The sequence below is a fragment of the Phyllobates terribilis genome, unplaced genomic scaffold (genome assembly GCF_046119375.1).
Source record: "Phyllobates terribilis strain yellow unplaced genomic scaffold, ASM4611937v1 Scaffold_1__5_contigs__length_1240528914, whole genome shotgun sequence".
In the NCBI taxonomy this organism is placed as follows: domain Eukaryota; kingdom Metazoa; phylum Chordata; class Amphibia; order Anura; family Dendrobatidae; genus Phyllobates; species Phyllobates terribilis.
Window position 1 is genome coordinate 482455741 of NW_027362761.1, and position 27804 is coordinate 482483544.

At 44.3% G+C, this 27804-nt stretch overlaps 1 protein-coding gene across 1 annotated transcript; it reads right to left on the reverse strand.

Moving 5' to 3' along the window:
* Window positions 1–1143: 1143 nt before the first annotated feature.
* On the reverse strand, window positions 1144–17084 carry SMN2 (survival of motor neuron 2, centromeric). The gene is made up of 9 exons (XM_073679568.1): window positions 16931–17084; window positions 14473–14544; window positions 13717–13845; window positions 11905–12105; window positions 11124–11279; window positions 10436–10507; window positions 5121–5231; window positions 2185–2257; window positions 1144–1865 (listed from the first exon to the last, which is right to left on the reverse strand). The coding sequence occupies exons 1-8, from the start codon at window positions 17033–17035 to the stop codon at window positions 2201–2203; spliced, it is 903 nt and encodes a 300-aa protein (XP_073535669.1). The 5' UTR covers window positions 17036–17084; the 3' UTR covers window positions 1144–1865; window positions 2185–2200.
* Between the last annotated feature and the right edge of the window lie 10720 nt (window positions 17085–27804).

Below are 27804 nucleotides of genomic sequence, written 5' to 3' on the forward strand. Positions count from 1 at the left end.
GATTGTTTAAAAGCCGGCGGCTTTTTACCGCGCGCCGGCTTTTAAACAATCAGGAGAATTCTCCCCCGCTGGGATGGCATTCTGATGACAAGCTGGATCGCGCTGCCATCCAGCTTGTCATCCTTCACAGACACTGCAGAGCGCAGGCATTATGGGAACTTCCGATTCCGGTATTCGATATTGTAAAAGTATCGGAATTAAGTATCGGAATTCCGATACTGCGAATATCGGCCGATACCCGATATTACAGTATCGGAATGCTCAACACTAGTCTTAATATGACAGCAGGAAACAGATTCTGCTCTGCAAGGTTTCGTCTTTGGACACCCTTCACACTTTAGTTGCCTGACCCATTTTCTCGCTCTTTGATCAGCCAAATCCACATTGTCTTGAATTATTATTATTATACAAGTGTGTGGAGATTATTAAATGCATTAATCCATTTTAAAAAGTGTACAGTCGTTATACAACGAACAGTAATGGGCTCAGTTACAGTAGCGACTAATTAGGGGTACTGGGCGGCTGTTGGTTTCTATGGATGATGGCAAATGGTGGGTATAGGAGTCTGACTGCATGACACTATGTGGATGGTAATGTAGGGGGGTTTCCTGATTACCTATGGCATCAACTAAGATTTTTACATCTAGCACTGGCTGTTCATATAGGGTTATAAAGACTGTTTGTTATATCCATACCTATGGTGTTAAAGGGGTATTCCCATCTCCAAGATCCTATTCCTGATATGTAGTAGGTGTAATAATAATAATATTAGCAAATACCTCCAACTAGAAATGTAGTATAGTTTTTCTGATTCGCTGTCTCTCTCCTCATGTGCAGGCATTGCAGGACCTTAGGTATCCATGGTTATGACCACTAGCAACTAGTTGTCACTAAATCAGTGGTCCTAACCATGGACTCCTAAGGTCCAGCAATGCCTGCACATGATTATTATCATTATCACTACACCTACTACATATTGGGATAGGACCTTGGAGATGGGAATCCCCCTTTAAGTTTGGCCTTATGGACTGTTTATTTATGGTAAATCATGCAATTTCCATTTTACCACTATGCCCTTTTTTCAGGTTTCATGTTTTTTTTTTAATGATTTTTTTTTTAATGATTTTTTTTTGTCTTTCGGGATTGTGTTTTTAACGTTTGTTAATAAAGTATGATATAATTTTGATAAAAGGACTAGTGTAGTTTATTATATTTTTAATTGGCAGTAATTATAGGATTAAATGTGGTTTCTCTGTACCTCTGATAATTGGACTTAATTAATTGAAGCATGGGCTTAGTTTTCCAGTTTTGGCTAATAAGCCCTCAATTACACAAGATGATTGAAGAGTACTTCTGCTTTCAAAACACAAATTATTTCAGTGCAGGACATTGTAATATTCTCATTTTTTAAATCACTTTATTAAAAGTTTTTACTACAAACCTGCAACACGGACCGCCCTAAGTCTGTGCTGCACTAATCCAGGCAGAGTCCTGCTCATCACTCTTAGCTTCAGTCTCCAGTACTGTAAGACCCTCGGACACTCACTCCCCCACTGATCAGCAGCCCACCAGCAGGACGCAGCCTTGTATAGAGTATAGTGTGGCCCACAGCCTGATCTCAGGTTGTCTCTGCGAGTTAACAGTGAAAAACTCTAGATTTTCAAAAACGATTAGACTGCAAAGTCCGGCACTATAATCATTTTTCTTTTGTAAATGGAGGTTCGCATTTAATAACCAAACCAACATCTGAGGACAACTATATCAGATGAAGGAATAACACAAAAAAAAAGAAAAGAGAAGAGAAGAAGAAACGTCCGTCTTTCTTGTCACTGATAGTCCTATCCTCTCCCTGGGAGAGATGCCAGCTGTAAGGAAATATGAGGGAAAAAAAAAGAAAAAAAGTTAGAATTGTACAGGAATATTAGAAGTTAGGAAAATTACTTGGGCTTTTATGTAACAGGTTGTTTACTTTAATTCCCTCATTTTGCTTCAGAAAGGTCCATTGACAAGCTGACTACAGGTTGTCCCCTTGATGGGTGCGGAGTTCAAACTAACAGCTCTTCGAGCCCAGTGTACGAATATAGGTAGGAGCTGGGAGAGATTCTCGCACTGGTTTATTACATATCATAGTATGCTATGGGTACAGAGAGACAGAAAAATCTATTCTGAGGCCACAATACTCACATGTTCCTGGTTGGTACTATTTAGGACGTGAATACTTTCCATATGAAGCTTCCATTCGACTCTGCTTTAAACCCTGAAAGAAAAACAATATTTGATGCATCGAGAGCTGTTACTTAAATGTTATATACCCTGTCCATTCTTTATGAAGAAACACAATCATGTGTTCCATTACCCAATAGCCAACATCTAGTTACTTTCAAATTGAGGTCTCAATGTTTCTCTCTGACAAATCGCTACATAGCAGGTTTTGTGCACTATTATTTGTTTTAGAGTAACTTGATAATCACATGACAAGTTTACAGCATGTGGTCGTGTTGAATGTATGGAGCAGGCTCAGGAGCGGAGCCCGCACTATGCCAAGCATGATACCCGCTGTGCAACAGTAGCGGCCAGAACAAGATCTGCACAATCAAAAAAAGACGAATGTAAATAAAAATGGTATTGCTGAAAAACAAGCTGCTGTACAGCTCCATCGGTGCAAACCTAAAAAAGCTATAGCACTTAGAATAAAGTGATGCAAAAATAATTATTTTTTTCTATAAAATAGTTTGTATTGTGTAAAAGCAGCAAAACATAAAAAAGAAAAATATAAATGTGGTATCGCTAAAATCGTACTGAGCCAAAGAATAAAGCAGTCTTAGGGTGCTTGCACACTGCGTTCAGGCGCCCGTTTGGTGATCCTGTCGGGGTTTACATGCAAAACGGGATTCAGGAGTACGCGCCGACGGAGTCATAAACTCTAATGGTGCTGACAGAGCAAATGTGCACTCTGACGTGCAGAAATTCCTGGAGACGGACACTCAGGCGCGGTCTACTACATCTACAACAAATTGTACAATCCATTTTCTCCATTACCCTTGTAAAAATGAAAACTTTGGGGCAAAAACATTTTTTGTGGGATAAAGTTACATTTTAACTTTTCCTTCCACATGGCATTAAATCCTGTGAATCACCTGAAGGGTTAATAAGCTTCTTGAATGTGGCTGAGGGGGGTGTAATTTTTAGAATGGTGTCACTTTTGGGTATTTTGCGTCAAATAGACCTGCCAAAATCACTTCAAATGTGTTGTGATTCCTTAACCACTTAATGACCAATAGACGTCTTTTTACTGACCTGCGATATAAGAGACTAGCGTTCCCCGACAAGTGACTATCCTCTAGATGTCACCTATACACTATAGCTGACAACTTGCTGCATCAGCCAGGATCAGTGTTGGCACCGACGATGGACGTTTAACCCCTTAGATTCTTCTGTCAATAGTGACTACAGAATCTAAATAGCTAACAGTGTGGGGGCTCCCTCTTTAACCACATAGGCACCCTGAGCTCTTGATTGTGAGGTCCTGATATTTGCCATGACAGGTAACGGCCAAATAACGGCCTTAGAGTCTTCCGGCTATAGTGGTCCGTTCAGAAGTTATCAAAATTTAGGTGGTAAAAATAAACTTTCATTCCTGTCATGTCACTTTCCATTACCTCCTGAAAAGAACCAGAAGGGTTAATGAACTACCTGAAAGCAATTTTAAATATATTGAGGGGTGCGTTTTTTAAAATGGTATCACTTTTGGGTGGTTTCCAACATATAGAACCCCCAAAGTCACTTCAAAACTGAACAGGTCCCTATAAAAATAAGTTTTGTAAATTTCCTTGAAAAAAAATGAAAAATTACTGCTATTTTTAAACCTTCTAGAATGATAACAAAATAAAACGACACTTTACAAATGGTGCTGATGTAAAGCAGACATGAGGGAAATGTTATTTATTAATGTTTTTGTATGGTATGACTATTGGGATTAAAGGGATAGTCATTTAAAGTTTGAAAATTGCAATTTTTAAAACATTTTTTTTCTGATATTTTTATATATAAATGTAAAACAAAATCAACCTAAATTTACCATTATAAAGTATCATGTGTCACAAAAAACAATCTCAAAATCAATGAGCTATGTTGAAGCGTTCCAGAGTTATTACTACATAAAGTGACACTGGTCAGGTTATAAAAAATTGGTCCAGTCACTAATGGGTTAAAAAAAGGTGTTTTTGTAAATTTTGTTGAAAAACTGAAAAATTGCTGATAATCTTTAACCCTTCTAACAAAAAAAAATTATGCTTCAAAAATGATGCAGATGTAAAGTAGACATGTGGTAAAAGTTCTTTATTAACTATTTTGTGTGCCATAACTCTCCAGTTTAAAGGCATAAAAATGAAAAGTTGGAAAATTGCGAAATTTTTGCCAAAATTCCGATATTTTCAGAAATAAACTCAAAAAATATTGACCTAAATTTACCACTACCATAACATACAATGTGTCACAAAAAAACAGTCTCAGAATCAATGGGATCGATTGAAGTGGTCCAGAGTTATTACCACATTACCCCAATAATTAAAAAATAGATTAAACATGTGTATGCCAAAACTTAATAAAAACTGAAGCTTTGAGCGCAAAAAACAAGACTTCACACAGCTCCATTGACTGAAAAATAAAAACACGATGGGAGTCAGAAAATACAGATAAGCCTAATTTTTTTTTTTGGACCACTGAAATAGACAGAAAAAAATCCTAATAAATAATAATCATACTGACCTGAAGAATAATATTTCCAGGACATTTTTATCAAATAATGAAAGCCATAAAATGATGGTGCAATTCATTTTATTGCCACCATTTTACCACATTTATAATGATATCCCCATTTTTCAGTACATGGTAAAGGGGAATGGAGTCATTCAAAAGTACAACACAAAAGACCAGTCCTCACACGCCTATGGTGATGAATAAATAAAGCTAAATGGCTCTAGGAAGAAGAATAAAAAAATGATCGCTCAAAAACATTAAATTCATTTCATAAAGGGGTTAAAATTAAAAAAATTAAATTTATAAAATGCAAAACACGAGTCTTAACAGTATCCTATGTTGCCATATGCGGCTCCACTTACCAGGTAGTAACCAGTATGATAGCCACTCATGTACCAGGCAATTAACATGCTTCCCAAAGCTTCATCGTCTTCAGCAATATCAGGACCCATGGGAGGTGGAGGGGGGATCAACTACGCACAAAGGAGAAATGTTACTGATGGTTATAGGCCAGCTTCTTATTATTTTATTTTCACTTGACCAAGTAATCAATATCAGATCGGTGGTGGTCCAATACCTGGCACCCCCACTGATCAGCAGCTGGATGTACACAAGGAAGGACAGCTCCGTACACGGTACAGTGACCATACGTGGATACAGTACCAAAGAACGACCACTACACTGTCCACGGAGCTGTGCATTTCTGGCCCTGCAAACTTACTATGTACTTCTGACCACCATGGGAGCTGCAAACAGCTGATCAGTGGAGGAGCCAGGTGTCAGACCCTCACCATCTGATCTAATGGGCTACGGGGACAAACCAGCCCTTGTGTTTGTGGTAACAGAGGTGTTACATGCATACCTGTGCAATCATTCACCCTTGTGGGTGGGCATGGTGCTTGGTTACATGCGGCAGCTACATCGTGACACCCTACCCTTAAGGCTACCCTTTTTTATGTGCTTTTTGCCTGCGGATTTGCCATGCGTTTTTTCTATTGCATTGTATAGGAAAAACACTGGCAAATCCACAAAGAATGGACATGCTGCTTCTTTTTCAGCACATGAAATCCTGTCAGGAAAATTCCTGATCATGTGCACAGATCTTCCAAAATCCCATAGAAAATGCGGGGATAAGGTTTGCAATGCATTTTGGGGCCAATTCCACGTGGATTTGCTGCAGCAAAAACGCAGAAAAAAAATGCACCATGTGCACATAGCCTTAGTGAATTCTCTGCGCTGCTGATGAAGATCCAAAAGAAAATCTCAGGAGACGAGATGAATTATTGCAGTTTTTTATCAACATGTTTCAAAGTCCTCCGACTTCTTCATCAGCAAATAGCGCATACAACCCCTGGCAAAAATTATGGAATCACCGGGCTCGGAGGATGTTCATTCAGTTGTTTAATGTTGTTGAAAAAAAGCAGATCACAGACATGGCACAAAACTAAAGTAATTTCAAATGGCAACTTTAGGGCTTTAAGAAACACTAAAAGAAATCAAGATAAAAAAATGTGGTACTCAGTAAGGGTAATTTTTTTCAGACCAAGCAGAGGGAAAAAATTATGGAATCACCCTGTAAATTGTCATTTCCAAAACTAACACCAGCATCAAATTAGATCGGCTCGTTAGTCTGCATCTAAAAAGGAGTAATGACACCTTGGAGAGCTGTTGCACCAAGTGGACTGACATGAATCATGGCTCCAACACGAGATGATATCAATTGAAACAAAGGAGAGGATTATCAAACTCTTAAAAGGTAAATCATCACGCAATGTTGCAAAAGATATTGGTTGTTCACAGTCAGCTGTGTCTAAAATCTGGACCAAATACATACAACATGGGAAGGTTGTTAAAGACAAACATACTGGTAGACCAAGGAAGACATCAAAGCGTCAAGACCGGAAACTTAAAGCAATGTGTGTTCAAAACAGGAAATGCACAACAAAACAAATGAGGAACGAATGGGAGGAAACTGGAGTCAATGTCTGTGACCGAACTGTAAGAAACCGCCTAAAGGAAATGGGATTTACATGCAGAAAAAACATAAGCCATCATTAACACCTAAACAGAAAAAAACAAGGTTACAATGGGCTAAGGAAAAGCAATAGTTGACTATGGATGACTGGATGAAAGTCATATTCAGTGATGAATCGCGAATCTGCATTGGGCAAGGTGATGATGCTGGAACTTTTGTTTGGTGCTGTTCCAATGAGATTTATAAAGATGACTGCATGAAGAGAACATGCAAATTTCCACAGTCATTGATGATATGGGGCTGCATGTCAGGTAAAGGCACTGGGGAGATGGCTGTCATTACATCTTCAATAAATGCACAAGTTTACATTGATATTTTGGACAGTTTTCTTATCCCATCAATTGAAAGGATGTTTGGGGATGATGACATCATTTTTCAAGATGATAATGCATCCTGCCATAGAGCAAAAACTGTGAAAACGTTCCTTGAAAGAAGACACATAAGGTCAATGTCATAGCCTGCAAATAGTCCGGATCTCAATCGAACTGAAAATCTTTGGTGGAAGTTGAAGAAAATGGTCCATGACAAGGCTCCAACCTGCAAAGCTGATCTGGCAACAGCAATCAGAGAAAGTTGGAGCCAGATTGATGAAGAGTACTGTTTGTCACTCATTAAGTCCATGCCTCAGAGACTGCAAGCTGTTATTAAACCCAGAGGTGGTGCAACAAAATACTAGTGATGTATTGGAGTGTTCTTTTGTGTGTTTCTTTTTCATTATTCCATAATTTTTTCCTCAGAAATGAGTGATTCCATAATTTTTTCCCTCTGCTTGGTCTGAAAAAAATTACCCTTACTGAGTACCACATTTTTAATCTTGATTTCTTTTAGTGTTTCTTAAAGTCCTAAAGTTGCCATTTGAAATGACTTTAGTTTTGTGCCATGTCTGTGATCTGCTTTTTTTCAACAACATTAAACAACTGAATGAACATCCTCCGAGCCCGGTTAATCCATAATTTTTGCCAGGGGTTGTACTAGAGCTTCTCTCTTGGATCTTCAGCAGTGCGGAAACGCCACTTATTCCTTTCTAGCACATTACAGTTCTTTTTTAACCTGTGGAAATGCAGCATCTGAAATGTCATATCCATCCATTGCTGTGTGATACACAAGCAATCAGCTGAGCACCTCCCTGCACTTTATTGGCTCTGACCATCAGATAAGACTACTGCGCTTTTTGTTCCCCAGCATTTTCTGCTTTTTAATAAAATCTTACTTAGCCTTATGGCATAATGCAGTACGCTAGGGTTCTAGTATGTTTGATGCTGAGAGAAGACTGCTACAGATTGTGCTATTCCTGGTACCAAAAATACTGGATACCCTGATATAAAGCATGTACACTGCTCAAAAAGTAAAGGGAACACTCAAATAACACATCCTAGACCTGAATGAATGAAATATTCTCATTGAATACTTGGTTCTGTACAAAGTTGAATGTGCTGACAACAAAATCACACAAAAATCACCAATGGAAATCAAATTTATTAACCAATGGAGGCCTGGATTTGGAGTCACCCCCAAAATTCAAGTGGAAAAACACACTACAGGCTGATCCAACTTTGATGTAATGTCCTTAATACAAGTCAAAATGAGGGTCAGTATTGTGTGTGGCCTCCACGTGCCTGTATGACCTCCCTACAACGCCTGGGCATGCTCCTGATGAGGTTGCGGATGGTCTCCTGTGGGATCTCCTCCCAGATCTGGACTAAAGTATCCGCCAACTCCTGGACAGTCTGTGGTGCAAAGTGACGTTGGTGGATGGAGCGAGACATGATGTCCCAGATGTGCTCAATCGGATTCAGGTCTGGGAAACGGGCGGGCCAGCCCATAGCTTCAATGCCTTCATCTGGCAGGAACTGCTGACACACTCCAGCCACATGATGTCTGGCATTGTCCTGCATTAGGAGGAACCCAGGGCCAACCGCACCAGCATATGGTCTCACAAGGGGTCTGAGGATCTCATCTCGGTACCTAATGGCAGTCAGGCTACCTCTGGCGAGCACATGGAGGGCTGTGCAGCCCTCCAAAGAAATGCCACCCCACACCATTACTGACCCACTGCCAAACAGGTCATGCTGAAGGATGTTGCAGGCAGCAGATCGCTCTCCATGGTGTCTCCAGACTGTCACATGTGCTCAGTGTGAACATGCTTTCATCTGTGAAGAGCACAGGGCGCCAGTGGCGACTTTGCCAATCCTGGTGTTCTGTGGCAAATGCAAAGCGTTCTGCACGGTGTTGGGCTGTGAGCACAACCCCCATCTGTGGACGTCGGGTCCTCATACCACCCTCATGGAGTCGGTTTCTAATCGTTTGTGCAGACACATGCACATTTCTAGCCTGCATTTTGCAGGGCTCTAGCAGTGCTCCTCTTGTTCCTGCTTGCACAAAGGCGGAGGTAGCGGTCCTGCTGCTGGGTTGTTGCTCTCCTACGGCCCCCTCCACATCTCCTGGTGTACTAGCCTGTCTCCTGGTAGCGCCTCCAGCCTCTGGACACTACGCTGACAGACACAGCAAACCTTCTTGCCACAGCTCGCATTGATGTGCCATCCTGGATGAGCTGCACTACCGGAGCAACTTCTGTGGGTTGTAGAGTCCGTCTCATGCTACCACGAGTGTGAAAGCACAACCAACATTCAAAAGTGACCAAATCATCAGCCAGAAAGCATTGGTACTGAGATGTGGTCTGTGGTCCCCACCTGCAGAACGACTCCTTTATTGTGGGTGTCTTGATAATTGCCAATAATTTCCATCTATTGTCTATTCGATTTGCACAACAGCATGTGAAATTGATTGACAATCAGTGTTACTTCCTAAGTGGACAGTTTGATTTCACAGAAGTTTGATTTACTTGGAGTTATATTCAGTTGTTTAAGTGTTCCCTTTTTTTGAGCAGTGTATATGTGTGAACAGGGTCCGAGATTGACAATGTCTCCTAAAAGATGCCATGCCCCATCCACAGTGCACCCAAGACCTCTAGACATCAGACAGAGGTTGTTCTGTAATAAGCATGTGCTATGTGATGCTGTTAATCTGAACGTGTTACAGTGGTGTGCAAATGTTTTAGGCAGAAAATAAATGATACAAAGTAAGAATGCTTTCAAAAATAGAAGTGTTAATAGTTTATATTAATCAATAAACAAAATGGAAAGTGAACAAACAAAAGAGAAATCTAACTAAAATCAGTATTTGGTGTTACCACCTTGAGCATAAGGAAGAACAAGGAGTCCTGGAAGAGACTATATGGCCTCCACAGAGCTCAGATCTCAACATCAGCGAGTCTGTCTGTGATTACATGAACAGAAGGATTTGCACAGTCTACATCCACAGAAGCTCTGTGGTTAGTTCTCCAAGATGTTTGGAACAACCTCCCCGCCGAGTTCCTTCACATACAGTGTGTATGTGTACCTAGAAGAACTGATGCTGTTTTGATGGAAAAGTGTGGTCACACCAAATATCGATTTGATTTAGACTTCTCTTTTGTAGGTTCATTTTGCATTTTGTTAATTGATAAAACCAAAACAAATAGCAGTTCTAATTTTACAGCATTTATTCCACACCTGACTAAAATGTTAGCACAGAACTGTATATAAATATGTATTTATAAGGAACCATAAATCTCCTGAATAATGTGGCAAGAAAATAACTTACAGGAGGACCCGGAGGGAATGATGGTGGCCATCCAGGAAGAAAGGGGTGTGCTGGACTTGATTTCTCCCCATGCTGTAAATACATAAAATATAATTTGTATAGGTGCATTTTGAAGGCTTATTTCCATTATACAGTATTACCCGCATCACTGCCTAAGCTGCCACCATTCTGGTTTTGTTATGGGCGTGCTCTCCTGCCTGATTGACAGTCCAGGCCTGCAGCACTTGGGTTACAGCACTGCACCACTGACCTGTTCAGCAGGACTCCAGAACCAGTTCAGGGCTACAGTACAGTCCTGAGACCTGTCCTATAGACTTAAGGAGAAAGGCAAGCCAAAGGGGTGGTGAGGGACATGCGCTAACACACGAGGTAGAATGCACAATCCTGGCCACTGAGCAGTGAAAAGCACAGCGTGCATGTGCAGCCACTGGACTAGAGGGATTACATCTCTACAATAGGATACTTTAGAAATCGGTCTATGAGCAAGTTTATTACTTCTGCAAGAGCCATCAAAGCAAAACGGAGTGCAAAAATCAAAGATAAAAATAACAATTCTCCATTATTATACAGCACAAAGCACATGCAGAAGGCCATTTATGGCAAAAGAAAAAAAAACTGAGTTTGGAAACGTCTCCCCTCTTGCAAGCCATTTATGACTAATCCCAATCATATTTGATTTAATCGTTACCTGTCCAAACCCAGGCATAAATGGGGGAGCAACAGGTGGGAAGGGAAGATTCCAGTTGGAGGACTTTGGCGCGGCTGCTCTGTTCTCTTCTCTGCTGTCAGACGCTCTGGAAGACTTCTCACTTTCATCTGTTGAGTGTTCATCCCCATTTATATCCTTAAATAGAAACACTTAATTGAAAGGCTATCCACAATGTCATAGACAGCATTGCGGACATTTTATTTTATGATGAGAGATCACAGAGGGACTTGGAAGCTGCTCCCTTTGATTGCAAATCATAATTGCAAAGATCTGCTGGAGGGTTCAAGCACAAGGCCATAATCTTGAACCCATGGAAACCTATGGGCTCATACTGTCCTTCCATGAGCGCAGACAGATGCACAGAAGGTTTTTTCTCATAAATTTATACATAATCTAAAAAGTTTCATGGCAGGAAGAATCAATGAGGCATTTCCTCCACAAAGTAATCATTCAAAGGGAGAAACCGGTGCTGCCCGGATGCGCCAAACGGCTGCTGGCAGCCCATAGCAAGGACTTAGTGGAGCGGTCATACAGGACTCCACTTACATGTCACTATGTGTCGGTGTAGGCTTTGCGTTGTCAAAAGGGGAATCCCATTAGATGGAAAACATTTTTTGCTGCTTTTCTCTGAAGGGATCCACTACATTTTTTTTTTAACAAATACAATTTTCTCACAGTGACGGTAACCGACAATTTTATTATCAGACTTTAGGAAATAAAGTAAATTTCGATAACTCTCACCGATGCTGTAGATTCTTACCTGCACTACATCTCTTGGGTCACTTTCTCCTTCAGAACTGTCAGGGAAACGCAAATCAGCCAAACTTTGTTCTTCATTATTCCCGTAGCCGGTATATGTGACTATACAAGTCCCTCGCTTGGCATCAATACAAGTAATGGTGGCGGGATACAAGTTGCCATCCTCTGACCAGACTGCATTACAAGAGTCCCCAACTCTCCACTAGAACAAAGCAGGTAAATGACAATAGGTGACCAATAAGTAGACATGTAGGTTCACCTTAAAAGGGGTTGTCCAGTCTAAAACAAGTCTGCAGTGACTCCATGTGACTGCAGACTTGTGAATCCTCACATCGCGCGCATTGCTCACTGTTAAGATTCTGCGGAGCCGGCAGCGAGCCGTCATGTGACCTAAAGTATGCAATCTGCATACTTCTGGCCCCATTCCGACTAGATTGTACCTGGTCTCGCTCAATAGACTTGCATTGAGCGAGGCCAGATACAGTCTAGTCGGCAAGTGACCGCATGAATGCAAATTGGATAATTGAGGTCACGCTCCCTCCTCTCTCGGTGCCAGAGAATCCTCACAATATGCAGGGCGCGCAATGTGAGGATTCACAAGTCTGCAGTCACATGGAGTGATTGCTGATTTGTAGTTTTAGACCGGACAACTACTTTAATAGCAATTTGGTTATATAAAAAAAACATGAGAATTGGGATGATAACAGCTGCGCTGATACAGGGAGAGAACGCAATGGTGTAAAAGTGGTTGGCACATCAATGAGGAGGCACAAAAGGAAGTAAATTTGCAGTAACCCAGTTAAGTAAAATATAAAAATGTTATTGCCCTAGTTAGTATGGCTATTGACAGCACTTCCTCAGCATGTACTTCCATCCCATATATAATCATAATTCTGTCTTGTGCCTTGACTGTTATTCCTCAAGAAAAATTAAAAATACATTGACAGCTAAGTATTGCCATTGTCCTTCTCAAGGAGGTGTCCACACACAGTCTGATACAGCCCATTGTGTGCATAAAGTGTCAGACAGAAAGGGCACAATTATCAGAGTATTTAATAAAATCCTGCTATCAATTTTCATACATCTTCCGGAATTACAGAGGAATAGCACCAGAGAGGCCCTAAAACGCTCCAGAATTGTTAAAAGTAACCTGTCAGCTGCCATAACACCCCTAAACCACTACCAGGTCTCTACCCTTTTCTTGCATTTTAACAAGCCTCTTTTTGTTGCAATAATATAAAACTTAGAAGCTGTATTTGAGCTGTGCAAATTAGTGGTTGACTTGTCCGCAGGGGCTTAATCATGTAAGCACGCCCCTGTGCATGTGGGCGAGATAATTGGTAAGAGAGACGTCACCGCTGGCTCTTTGCAAATCTCTCGGATGGCTGAGATCTACGTCACTGCTACCTCCGGGGGCATGGGCAGTGCGACCATGAAGCTCGGTATGTACACCTGACATCATTGCGTATTCTCAGGCAGGGAAAACACTGAGCGCATGCGCAAAACTAAGTAGAAGAACAATGACAGAAGACATATGGAGGCTTTTACTGCTGTGGTAGAGTGAGCTGTGTTCTGCTGGCAGTCCTGGCTTAGCCTAATCTTCAGCAATGGCAGATCGAAATGGGCAAGCAATGGCTGCCCTAGAGGCAGTCTATAGGCAAAAACAGGTCGAATCTCAGGCTATTTTCACTCTATAATAAGACAAAAGCTACATTTCTTAAAGGTAGCAATGAGTTCCCCTCCCTCCCAGGCATCTGTCCAGGTTTGTGTAGGGCTAATGTTAATTCACATAATGTGTACAGGAATACACCACCTTTTTTAAAGGAGCAGCATTGATCTTCTTCCGGCTTCTGTTTTTCTTGTTATTTTTCCTTTTGGCTTTGGTATTTTTCTCTGGTGACTCAGGTTCCATATTGAAATCGCCTCCATTCTTCAGGGCTTTCTGAAAGTACAGAATACATTACCATACAACCTTATTATGAGAAGACTCTTACATACATCATTAGGCTTCATTCACACGTCCGTTTTTAAACACGCACGTGAAAAAATGATAGCATGACAGTGTACAGTCCGTGTGTCCGTTTTTACAATCAGTGTGTTGTCAGTGTATAGTCTGTGTGTCCATTTTTACCGTCAGTGTTTTTCACAAATGGATAAATAAATTACAACGTTTCTCCTATCCTCTACGGACAGCACACGGATGACACATGTAAGCGATCCACCTCCTGTACGGGTTTTCATGGACCCATAGACTTGTATTGGCCCTTTGCGTTGATGATACCAGAAAAAACAAACAAGTGAACAGCCCCATAGACTGTAATGGGTACAGGTTGTATCCGTGAAAAACACGCAAGTGCAACACAAACATCTGAATAAGGCCTTAGGCTGTGTTCAGATTCTTAGCAATGCTTCTTAGTATTACTACTGTATGTTTTGTTCAATATATGACGGGGTGTGCATATAAAAGGTATAGTGTCTCTTCTGTTCACATATGCTGTATTAAAAGCAATAAATGTAAGTCTGCTCTTCAGATTAGAAATAAATGATATACAACATGCACAAAACAAACCTTGAATGAGGACACCGCTTTATCGTAAGCCTTGATCAATGCAGTATCATCCCAGATGTCCGAATCATCACTCTAATACGAAGAGAAAAGTAAGAGCTGTTAATATACCATCTAGTGATGTAGTAGACAGTAGCTGACCCCTTTATTTCCTCCTAGATTGTAAGCTCTTGTGAGCAGGGCTCTCACTCCTCTGGTTTGTTTTGCATATAGCAAACTTGGTGCCAATATTCAACTAAGCCAGTAAGTTTAACTTTGACCTTGGGCAAAGTCTTTGAGGATTTTCTAAGACATGCTATCCTGCAGAATCTCATTGAAAAAAAACTCATAAGCCAACACCAACACGGGTTTATAATGGATCAGTCCTGTCAGACTAATCTGATCAGCTTCTATGAGGAGGTCATTTCCAGACTGGACTAGGGAAACAGAGGATGTTGTCTGTCTGAACTTTTCAAAAGTGCTTGATACGGTGCCACATAAAAAGTTGATACATAAAATGAGAGCAACAGGACAAGCGCAAATATGTGTAATTGGGTTGACAACTGATTCATTGATACTGTGTACAGTTCTGGTCTCCGGTGTATAAGAAAGACATAGCTGAACTAGAGCGGGTGCAGAGAAGAGCGACCAAGGTTATTAAGGAGTGGTCCAAAGGCAAAGCATTTTTCTCCTAACTCCCTATCTATTTAGTCCCATAATCTAAACTATTTTCTAACATACAGCGGCATGTAAATGTTCGGGCACCCCTGGTCCCTGGTAACGCTTTGTTTCAGGGAGGGGGCAGAGGCAGCCTGTGACAGTGACCGCAGCCTCTGCCCCCCGACTCCAACAACACTAAGTAACAGTAGGGGATTTTTAAAGCAAGTATATTAGAAAATAGCTTCAATTATAGGACTAGATAGGAAGTTAGGAGAAAAATGCTTTGCCTCAGGACCACCCTTTTAAGGGAATGGGTGAACTGCAGTACTATAGGTTATTAAATATGAGGTTATTTAGTTTGGAGAAAAGAAGGCTGAGGAGTGATCTTATTACAATAAACAAATATATGGGGGGACAGTAGAGAGATCTTTCTAATGATCTTTTTACACCTAGGACTGCAACTCTGACAAGGGGGCCGCCTATACATCTGGGGGAAAGAAGGTTTAATCACAATCACAGACGGCGATTCTTCACTGTAAGAGCAGTGAGACTGTGGGACTCTCTGCCACATGATGTTGTAATGGTCGATTTACTATAAAAGTACAAGGACTTCTGGATGCCTTTCTTGAAACAGAATATTCCAGGTTATGGGATGTTGATTGCGGTGTGTGGAGTCGGGCAGAAACTTTTCCCTTAATATGGGGCCATTAGTGTCTACATTATGGGGTTTTTGCTTTCCTTGGATCAAAGTTTGGATTATCGCTTGAACTCAGATGGACCTTTGTTTATTTTCAACCTTAAATGATTGTTTATTCTGTAATGTGTGCTATTGCTTGTGCATGGACTCTGAGGAATATGTTGAGGCTGTATAAAGATCATTAAAGGGATTGTCCAGGCTTATCACAAAACTCTGCAGTGACTATGTTACTACAGACTTAAATGCACATTTAAACTGGCCATAATTCAGAAAAAAACTACAACAAGCAAAAACGAACAAAAACCCTGCTGTAAAAAAAAATAAAAAGCAAAAGTGCATTTAAATAACATAAGGATCTTAGTAACACTGTTTTTAATCAAAAATAGTATAAAAGCTATCCCACCAAGACACGGTGACCCCATATTCGGATTGGTCCTACTCTGTCTAATATTTAAAACCTTTGGATACTCCCCCTGCGTGGGGCAATTGTCACCGAATTTATTGTTCAACAATATGAAACTAAAACCTTACCATGTGTCAGAGTTGACCTCAGTGTGTGAATAAGGGCAGACAGCGACATTTATGTGCTGCATATATACCAACTTACACCAAGCTCAGTTTTTGTGTTTTTTTTCTTTGTATATTTTTATTCTATGCAAACCTGGGTGTGGCCTCCCTTCCTAGAGCTGGTAAACACATTTATATAGCTTCCCTGGGATGGTGTCCATAGTTCGGGACCCGATCCATTGTCGGACCTTATTCACACACTGAAGTCAACTCTGACACATGGTAAGGTTTTAAATATTAGACAGAGTAGGACCATCCCGAATATGGGGTCACCGTGCCGTGGTGGGACGGCTTTTATACTATTTTTGATCAAAACCAGTGGCAGGCGGGCCCCACCGGCAGCAGCACCATTACACTATTCTTGCTGTCAAAGTTACAGAAACCTCAGAGCTATCTATGCACCACTGCAGTATGGGGACAGAGGCCTGACAACCCCGCATAGTCCGTGGTAAGAGAAGAGATAGTGCGGCTCCATGTCCCCCGTGCACTGACACCACCTGGAGAATAACTGGCAGCCCCGAACCACACACTACACCACAGTCATCCGGTGAACGGTACCTGACCAGCTCCGCGCCGGAACAAAATCTCCCCACTCTCCTCCAGTCCTGCCATAGAACGCCGCAAGCACACCGTCACGTACTGACCAACTAGGGCATCCGTCATATGTCATCACCACCGAGCTGCGGGAGAGATAGCTAAGGAGATTCCTGATCAGCGCCCCCTGGTGGAGACTGCGTTCATCGCCCTCCGGTGTACTGTATGCTATGTAGGAGCAGTAGACAGGGTGCAGCGGAGATTACACCGTCCACAGATTACTGGTAGAATCAGCCGCTGCAGAACAAGGTCTGCCCCATCAGGACCCCCACCTGTCTGCCCCATCAGGACCTCTGCCTGTCTGCCCCATCAGGACCCCCGTCTGTATGCCCCATCAGGACCCCCGCCTGTCTGCCCCATCAGGACCCCCACCTGTCTGCCCCATCGGGACCCCCGCCTGTCTGCCCCATCAGGACCCCCACCTGTCTGCCCCATCAGGACCTCCGCCTGTCTGCCCAATCAGGACCCCCGCCTGTCTGCCCCAACAGGACCTCCGCCTGTCTGCCCAATCAGGACCCCCGCCTGTCTGCCCCATCAGGACCTCCGCCTGTCTGCCCCATCAGGACCCCCGCCTGTCTGCCCCATCAGGACCCCCACCTGTCTGCCCCATCAGGACCCCTCCTGTCTGCCCCATCAGGACCCCCTCCTGTCTGCCCCATCAGGACCCCCGCTTGTCTGCCCCATCAGGACCCCTGCCTGTTTGCCCCATCAGGACCCCCGCCTCTCTGCCCCATCAGGACCTCCGCCTGTCTGCCCAATCAGTACCCCCGCCTGTCTGCCCCAACAGGACCTCCACCTGTCTGCCCCAACAGGACCTCCGCCTGTCTGCCCAATCAGGCCCCCGCCTGTCTGCCCCATCAGGACCCCCACCTGTCTGCCCCATCAGGACCCCCGCCTGTCTGCCCCATCAGGACCTCCGCCTGTCAGCCCCATCAGGACCTCCACCTGTCTGTCCCATCAGGACCCCCGCCTGTCTGACCCATCAGGAGCCCCGCCTGTCTGCCCCATCAGGAGCACCGCCTGTCTGCCTCATCAGGACCTCCGGCTGTCTGCCCCATCAGTACCCCCGCTTGTCTGCCCCATCAGTATCCCTGGCTGTCTGCCCCATCAAGACCTGTCTGCTTAATCAGTACCCCCTGCTGTCTGCCCCCCGCCTGTCTGCCCCATCAGGACCTCCGCCTGTCTGCCCCATCAGGACCCCGGCCGGTCTCCCCCATCAGGACCCCCGCCTCTCTGCCCCATCAGGACCCCCGCCTCTCTGCCCCATCAATACCTCCACCTGTCTGCCCCATCAGGACCCCCACCTGTCTGCCACATCAAGACCTGTCTGCCCCATCAGGAGGCCCACCTGTCTGCCCTATCAATACCTTTCTGCCCCATCAGGCACCCCGCCGGTCTGCCCCATCAGGACCCCCGCATGTCTGCCCCATCAAGACCTGTCTGCCCCATCAGGACCCCCGCCTGTCTGCCCCATCAGGACTCCTGCCTGTCTGCCCCATCAGGACTCTTGCCTGTGTGCCCCATTAGGACCCCGCCTGTCTGCCCTAACAGGTCTCCCGCCAGTCTGCCCATGAGGTCTCCTGCCTGTCTGCCCCATCAGGACTCCTGCATGCCTGTCCCCCGCCTGTCTGCCCCATCAGGACCCCCGCCTGTTTGCCCCATCAGGACTCCTGCCTGTCTGCCCCATCAGGACTCCTGCCTGTGTGCCCCATTAGGACCCCGCCTGTCTGCCCTAACAGGTCTCCCGCCTGTCTGCCCATGAGGTCTCCTGCCTGTCTGCCCCATCAGAACTCCTGCATGCCTGTCCCCCGCCTGTCTGCCCGACCAGGGCACATGGAGCCCACCCTATGGATATACTTCTTCTCATAGAATGGGAGCAGATTAGTGACCCTTAACATTTTTGTGAAGCCCAGAATTCCACCATGGTTTATGGGTTTTGTTTTTACGCCGTTCATTGTGCATTAAAAGTGACCTGAAATCCTGATTCTCCAGGCCGGTGCGATTACGGTGACACCAAACGTATTTACTTTGTTTTATTATTTTAGTGGCTTTAAACATCCAGAACCTTGTAAAAAAAATTTGGTTTGTATCACAATTTTTTGAGACTCAAAACGTTAATTTTCTTTCCATCGAACAGTATGAGGGCCGGAGTATTTGTTCACTGATCTGTTTTAATGCTTCAACTATATGAAACATACATTATCATCATTTTTTAATGCATTTTTGGGGGTAACTGTGATCTAACTGCAATTTTGGCATTTGATAGAGATCGGACTTTGACAAACGTGATAACAGGTGATTCACATTTCACATTTTTATGTTTTTTATTCCTTTATTTTTTTATAAAACTTCTCTTATTTTTACATTACACTTTTTATAATAATGCGGGACGATGGTCGTCGCACCACCAGGACAGTAAATTATGTAAATGCCCCCATCAAGGATTGACAGCAGGATTGAATTGGTTAACCCCTTAATGACCAGAGCATTTTCTGTTTTCATTTTTTGCTCCCCTTGTTTCCAGAGCCATAGCTTTTTTATTTTTCGGTCAATATGGCCATTTGAGGGCTTATAGTGGGTACGGAAAGTATTCATACGCCTTTAAATTTTTCACTCTTTGTTTCATTGCAGCCATTTGGTAAATTCTAAAAAGTTAATTTTTTCTCATTAATGTACACTCTGCACCCCATCTTTACTGAAAAAAAGCAGAAATGTAGAAATTTTTGCAAATTTATTAAAAAAGAAAAACTGAAATATCACATGGTCATAAGTATTCAGACCCTTTGCTCAGACACTCATATTTAAGTCACATGCTGTCCATTTCCTTGTGACGCTCCTTGAGATGGTTCTACTCCTTTATTGGAGTCCAGCTATGTTTAATTAAACTGATAGGGCTTGATTTGATAAGGCACACACCTGTCTATATAAGACCTCACAGCTCACAGTGCATGTCAGACCAAATGAGAATCATGAACTCAAAGGAACTGCCCAAGGAGCTCAGAGACAAAATTGTGGCTAGGCACAGATCTGGCCAAGGTTACAAATGAATTTCTGCATTACTCAAGGTTCCTAAGAGCACAGTGGCCTCCATAATCCTTAAATGGAAGAAGTTTTAGACCACCAGAAGTCTTCCTAGACCTGGCCGTCCAGCCAAACTGAGCAATCGTGGGAGAAGAGCCTTGGTGAGAGAGGTAAAGAAGAACCCCAAGATCACTGTGGCTGAGCTCCAGAGATGCAGAAAGGAGATAGGAGAAAGTTCCACAAAGTCAACTATCACTGCAGCCCTCCACCAGTCGGGCCTTTATGGCTGAGTGGCCCGACGGAAGCCTCTCCTCAGTGCAAGACATATGAAAGACTGCAGAGAGTTTGCTCAAAAACACATGAAGGACTCCCAGACTATGAGAAATAAGATTCTCTGGTCTGATGAGACGAAGATAGAACTTTTTGGTGATAATTCTAAGCGGTATGTGTGGAGAAAACCAGGCACTGCTCATCACTAGTGTTGAGTGAGCACTAAAATGCTCGGGTGCTTGAAGCTCGGCCCGAGCTTGCCGTGATACTTGGGTGCTCGGCCCGAGCAACGAGCCCAATGTTAGTCTATCGGAGACCCGAGCATTTTTGCGGCACCCCCGGCAGTCTGTAGAAAGCCTAAAAAGTGCCCAAAACGATAGTGACAGTGCTCAAAAGACATGGAGACAGCATGGGCATCACCCCAGGAAGCATTTCTGACCCCAAGGTCACTGCTGTCAACAACTTGGTCAGAGGTATTAAACCACTTTTACGGGCTCACAATAAAACGTTCAAAAACAAAACTGAAACGGTTTTCCTGTGAAATATGTTAAGGAACATCCTTTCCAGGGTAAAGACTTGTGTATAAGGTAAAATTAATAACCAAAAACAAAAATACTTCTCCACACCTTGGGCTATGTTTACAAGTAGCATTTTTTATGCGTTTTTGCACTTTTGTATTGCTTTCAACCGTGACAAATGCATTCACCGGGAAATGTCATTTTAACATTTTACAACCTTATCTGGCCATGTGCTGTGTGACACATGCATATAGTGCTGAAAAAGGAACAGCATGGGGAAGACCCCTGGAAGCATCTGACACCCAGATCACTGCCTAAAAGTGTGCCCATCAGAAGTGATCCTTTCCGCATCAGAAGATGCAGACTTGCAACTATCCCCGTGCAAGTCCTTGTCTATCTGGGATGGATATTAGTCCTCAGAAGGACTGTTTGTTTGATTTTGCAGGCTTTAGAGACCCTGCACTACCTATTTTGCAGTATAAATCTCTCCCTAGCTCAGCAGCACTCTCCCTACACCAGGGGTCTCAAACTCAGCTGGGTATATGGGCCGCACATGGAAAAACATTTAATTTGGGGGGCCGCATTATTAGCAGGACAAAGTGACATTTTTAGTGATACCATTTTTTTTTCCTACCCAATATAGCGCACAGGTCACCCACCCAATACAGCGCACAGGTCGCCCACCCAATACTGCGCGCTGGTCACCCACTCAATACTGCGTGCAGGTCACCCACCCAATACTGCGCACAGGTCACCCACCCAATACTGCGCACAGGTCACCCACCCAATACTGCGCACAGGTTCCCTCCCCCCCATACTGCGCACAGTGCCCCCCCCCCATACTGCGCACAGGTCACACAATACTGCGCACAGGTCACCCTCCCAATACTGCGCACAGGTCACCCACCCAATACTGCGCACAGGTCACCCAACTCATACAGCGCACAGGTCACCCACCCAATACTGCGCACAGGTCACCCACCCAATACTGCGCACAAGTCCCCCCCCCATACTGCGCACAGTGCCCCCCCCATACTGCGCACAGGTCACCCACCCAATACTGCGCACAGGTCACCCTCCCAATACTGCGCGCAGGTCACCCTTCCAATACTGCGCGCAGGTCACCCACCCAATACTGCACGCAGGTCATCCACCCAATACTGCGCACAGGTCACCCACCCAATACTGCGCACAAGTTCCCTCCCCCCCATACTGCGCACAGTGCCCCCCCCCCATACTGCGCACAGGTCACCCACCCACTACTGCGCACAGGTCACCCACCCAATTCTGCGCACAAGTTCCCCCCCCCCATACTGCGCACAGGTCCCCTGTACTGTATTTCACATAGGCATGACAGAAAAAAAAAATAAAGATTATTCTCACCTGTCCTCCGTTCCCTCGGCATCCTTTCTGCACGCGGCCTGGTCCAGGAGCAGCTGACATCAGCGCTGTAGCGCAGTGTATTGCCGCGCAGAGACAGGCTCTCATCACCTGTTATGATCTGCAACAAGAACTAAGGAAAGATAGGGGAAAGCTGTCCCTAAAATAAGACTAAGCTGAATCCCTACGTTGTAGCGGGCTGCCTGTTCCTAGCGAACAGACCCGCCTTAGTCCTCGGCTAGTCTGAACGAAGACCTATAGCATTAAGGGAGGGGTCCCTAAAAGAACTAAGGACTGGGACAAAAAATGGGACACCTCCTAAACAGAGAAGTTGTTGCAGAACACAAAAGACAAACTGACAAAAAAGTACTAGAGGTCCCAGAAGGACAAAGCGAACTGACAGAGAAAGGCACAGAAGCACCTGGCTAGAGAAAGAGTCAAACACTGAAGTCCAGCAAAGCCAAAAGGGCGGAGCTGGAATATAAAGGCAGATGGTCATGTGACCGCAAAACACAAGATGGAAAAAACAAACAGGAGGGTTCTAACATCACCTGTCCAATACAATCCCAACAGTGAAACATTGTGGTGGCAGCATCATGCTATGGGGGTGGTTTTCAGCTGCAGGGACAGGACGACTGGTTGCAATTGAAGGAAACATGAATGCGACCAAGTACAGAGATATCCTGGATGACAACCTCTTCCAGCGTGCTCTGGACCTCAGACTTGGCCAAAGATTCACCTTCCAACAAGACAATGACCCTAAGAAGCACACAGCTAAAATAACAAAGGAGTGGCTTCAGAACAACTCTGTGACCATTCTTGACTGGCCCAGCCAGAGCCCTGACGTAAACCCACTTGAGCATCTCTGGAGAGGCCTGAAAATGGCTGTCCACCAATGTTCACCATCCAACCTGGCGGAACTAGAAAGGATCTGCAAGGAAGAATGGCAGAGGATCCCCAAATCCAAGTGTGAAAAACTTGTTGCATCATTCCCAAGAAGACTCATGGCTGTACTAGCTCAAAAGGGTGCTGCTACTCAATACCGAGCAAAGGGTCTGAATACTTATGACCATGTGATATTTCAGTTTTTCTTTTTTAATAAATTTGCAAAAATTTCAACATTTCTGGTTTTTTCAGTCAAGATGGGATGAAGAGTGTACTTTAACCCCTTTGCAACCCTGGGATTTTCCGTTTTTGCATTTTTGTTTTTTGCTCCCCTTGCTCCCAGAGCCATAGCGTTTTTATTTTTTGGTCAATATGGCCGTGTGAGGGCTTTTTTTGCGGGAAGAGTTGTACTTTTGAACGACATTACTGGTTTTACCATATAGTGTACGGGAAAATGGAAAAAAAATTCCAAGTGCAGTGAAATTGCAAAAAAATTGCAATACCACAGATGTTTTTTTTTTATTTTTTTTTAACCACTTTCACTGAATTCTAAAACTGACCTGCCATTCTTATTCTCCAGGTCATTACGAGTTCGTAGACACAAAACATGTATAGGTTCTTTTTTACTTAAGTGGTGAAAAAATATTCCAAAGTTTGCTAAAAAAAATTTAAAAAATGGCGCCATTTTCCAAGACCCGTAGCATCTCCATTTTTCAGGATCTGGGGCCGGGTGAGGGCTTAATTTTTGCATGCCAAGCTGAAGTTTTTATTGATACCTTTTTGGGGTAGATCTGATATTTTGATCCCCCTTTATTGCATTTTATTGCAATGTTTCGGCGACCAAAAAAACCACAATTCTCACGTTTCGAATTTTTGTCTCATTACGATCGGATTAAGTCTTGTTTTTTTATATTGATAGATCGGGCGATTCTGAACTCGGTGATACCAAATATTTGTATGTGGGGATTTTTTTTATTGTTTTATTTTAAATGTGGCGAAAGGAGGGTGACTTAAACTTTTATATTTTTTTATTTCTTTAATGTTTTTAAAAACATACTTTTTGGATGCTTCTATAGTCTCCATGGGATACTTAATAACCGCCAATGCCCATTAAAAGGCAGTCATTAAGGGGCCTTATTCCTCCATTGCCGTTTTAAAATGGCCATCGGGAATAAGGCTGTAGCGTCCTCCAGAGGCGCAAACTCTCTGGGGTTTCAGCTACCTGGGGTAGCTGAGACACTTGAGAACATGATCAGGATGTTTTTTCCGGTCCCTGATCACGTGATCGCCGTTATTCAATGAATAACGGCGATTATGCAGAGAAAAAAACTGATCGTGTGAAAAAAGATTTTCTCTCCTCTGACATAATCTTACATTTCAGAGGAGAGAGAAACAATGTCTCCCATTTAACCCTAGTACCTTAGTACCATCCCCCAACCCCCTCTTTCTTCTGAAGGAAAATGGCGGGCTCATGCTCAGTGCGCCCGCTGAGATCTCCCTGCCGGCGCCCGCTGAGATCTCCCTGCCGGTACTCGGCAACAATGGGGAATTTTCCCTATTGGTTCCTTTTGATCACTGATAAACCCTATCACAGTGATCAAAAGTCAAAAATAAGTTAATCAAGTCCCCTTTTGTACCCCCTTAGTTAGATAAAAATTGTAAAATAAAAAATATTTTTTTTCCATTCTTTGCAGTTAGGGTTGGAGTTAGGATTTGTCCCTTTGCAGGCCAATAATTCATAAGAATGCAAAATTTCGCCTGTCTTGGAGGTGGTAGTGGACCCTTTACCTCTTGGGCTCCTGTGTGGCTGCACCAATGGTATGTCCACCCCTGTATACAATCCTGTACATTTCAGGGAAAGGATAATAAGTTTTCGTCCTGTTTATATTAAGCTCCTTACTAGCTGCAGACCCTAATGCTCTGAGATCATGAAGTCATGTGTAAAGGCTTGTTAAAGGGTTGATAGTGACTTTTAGGATTTTTACTTCCAATAGTAGAGCTCAAGTCCTCTTCTTCTGAAGGGGCAATTTGCATATGCTGATCTTAAAAACATGATTGTCTGCAATAAAAAAATGTGTTATTGGAGAGACCCTCTGTACAAATCTACTGTGAAGACCCGGGGTGTTCCGTGGACGTAACACTACTCTGACAACACAGGGTGAGGGTAAAACAGCATGGCAATACTTTATTGAACCACAAAGCGGACAATAAACACACAGAACAGTCCAAGCAAATACCCAAGATGGTACAACATTACACAGTCTCACCCTTCCGCTGACCCACCTGGGATAGAACAGCTGTGACTTTGGAGATTTCCAGGGCCAACGACCTCAACCAGTGGCCCCCCGCTTCATGCAGGCCCCCACAGAGAGGAGGTAGCGGAAAGCTTAGGAAGCTAGCAGTCCATTGAGGTACAAGACCAGGAGACCCAAGGGTCCCAACCTGGCCTCTCCGAGAGTTTCCATGGGGCCAGGCGACTGGTGGGTCCCTCCTGGCAACTCCAAATGTCTCCATGAGTTCTAGGCGACCGGTGGGTCCCTCCTAGCAACCCCAAAACAACATATCCATGGGACCAGGTGACTTCTTTGTTCTCTCCTGGACTCCCCAAAATGTATCCATGTCTCTCTGATGGTTAATCAAGTAGATCAGAATCTTTCCAGTCAGGGCCATCACCCTTAGATTAGAATCATGTAGAATACAAATCTGTGTCTCGTTGGATGCCATGCAATTCATCTACTTTCCTGAAGGATGTTTCTCATTCTCCTTCTAAATCTGAATCTCTGTCCCAAGACTGATTCTGTCTCAGAAACACATATCCCTTCTTAAATACACATCCACAGGTTATGAATTACAGAGGTTAAGAATTAGGGATGATATTATTCCACAGGGCTTGAGTATCCACAGCTCATCCCCCAAGATTGACTGGCAAAAAACCCTATAATGGTATTTAACATATCTAGCAAACGTTCATTATTCTAGCTAATCTATTTACATAGTTTGTCCTCCTGTCTGGTGACGAGAGTCAACAAGCCACAGAATCCACATAAAGCTTAATCAATTTACATAGTTGGTATTACAGGGGCCCTGGAAATACACATCATTGTTTGAGACTCAAAGAGCAGATAACATTCAGGGTTATACAAATAATATTCTGTGTTAATCAACTAAAGAAGAACAGAGATTAAAGAGTCAACATAAAAATAAAGGTATGCTGCTCTTGCCATCAGAAAGTATGTCTGGCATAGTTAAGATTTTACGCTGTATCGTCACATGTACTTGTGGCGCCCCTGAGGTTTCAGTCTCCACAGAGGTACTGCACCTCACCCAGAGGTGTGGTATCCCCTTCTCTCAGGTAGGGAGGGAGTGCTGCCCGGAACCCCCACACCTGCATCCAACACTACACTGATCCAGGCCAGCAGGAAGGGCAAGATGCAATGTGTTTTCCTGCTGAGCCCTGTCCCTGGCTGGAGTCGGGGGAACCCAGAGGTAGGGGGAACCAGTAGTGGGTGTGGATGGAGGAAGCAGTTTAGAGGAGCACTATAGATTGAGGTATATAAAGGGAAGCCATTTTAGGATGGCAGTTCAGTAAGGCTAGTAAGTGAGAGAAGTCAGTCAGGGAGCAGAGTCTCTCTAGGAGCTCTGATCCCCAAGCAGGGCCCAGTCCTAAGAGGCCCAGGTGGGGAGCAGCGGAGTAGGCTCCGTTCTAATGAAGGGATCCTACGGGGTACGGCGAGTGCAGGACGGCACCCGTATGCCCCGCATCTGTCAGAAGACAGAGGGATCGTAGGCCGCAAGAAGGGGACCAGCCCCTGGTCCAGCCATGTTACGCTACATCCTGGCTGGGAAAACCGGAGGCTTCTGGCTTATATAGTCAGTCGCCGAAGCCCCATTCTAATCACCGTGAGGGTCAAGCAGGTCTGGGAACTCCGACGAGACAGGAGGGACTTCAGAGCACCCGAGCGGGATTGAGAGTGGGAAGCGCAGGGCAGGAGGGAGAAAGACCCAGCGTGAAGACGGTCTAGCTAGGAACACAAGAAAGTGGGGTTCTGACAGGTACTCCCAAACTGCCTGAGGAAGTGCTGAACCCCTGCCTGGTGAATGCAGAGCGACGTGGGAGGCTGACACCTGTACAGTGCACCAGTGGAACTGTCATAAGAACTGTGAGTAAAAACTCGGATGACTGCACCGCACTGCCTCCGTCCCTTCTTTCATCTGCGCCATCTCTACCTCCCGGCACTACAACGCCCAGCGCCACCTTTCGCATCCTACACTGCCCTGGAGCTAGCTCTACCTGTGGAGAGCCACACCATCCCTGCTGCCGTAACACCAGCTCCAGAGGACCTGCTCCGCAGCGGCGGCACCCTGTAGCCGCAATCCACAGGTGGCGTCACGAACCTTCCCAAAATTCCCCTATAAATTTCTTCCCCTTTTTACTGACCGCCCTGGGTCACGGACTGGGCCAGCCACCGTGATATTCCCCATACCGGCATCCGTAAGATGCCCAGCTGCCGAGTACCCCACGGCCCTGGAGGCGCGTCAGCTTCTGGCGTCACGAACAGGATACGTGACCAGCCCGTTATCAGCGGGTATTGTGTGCCTAAGGAACTGTTTTTCTACACTGAATGTGGCGCCCGCCCCAGAAGAACGGGCGCCATTATGTGCGTGATCAAAGACAACAATATGGAACCTCCCATCGTGGGCCGGGTCCCAGAATGGAGCCAAAAGCATACCCTGCCCCTTGCAACTGTGACTGTCCGCATACAT

Coding starts and splice junctions, on each gene's coding strand:
- SMN2 (XM_073679568.1), bottom strand. CDS start 17,035: ATGACGGATGCCCTAGTTGGTCAGTACGTGACGGTGTGCTTGCGGCGT. Junction 13,846..14,472: donor AAGCGGTGTCCTCATTCAAG/GTTTGTTTTGTG, acceptor CTGTACTTTCAG/AAAGCCCTGAAGAATGGAGG. Junction 12,106..13,716: donor ATGCTGCTCCTTTAAAAAAG/GTGGTGTATTCC, acceptor GCTTTGTTCTAG/TGGAGAGTTGGGGACTCTTG.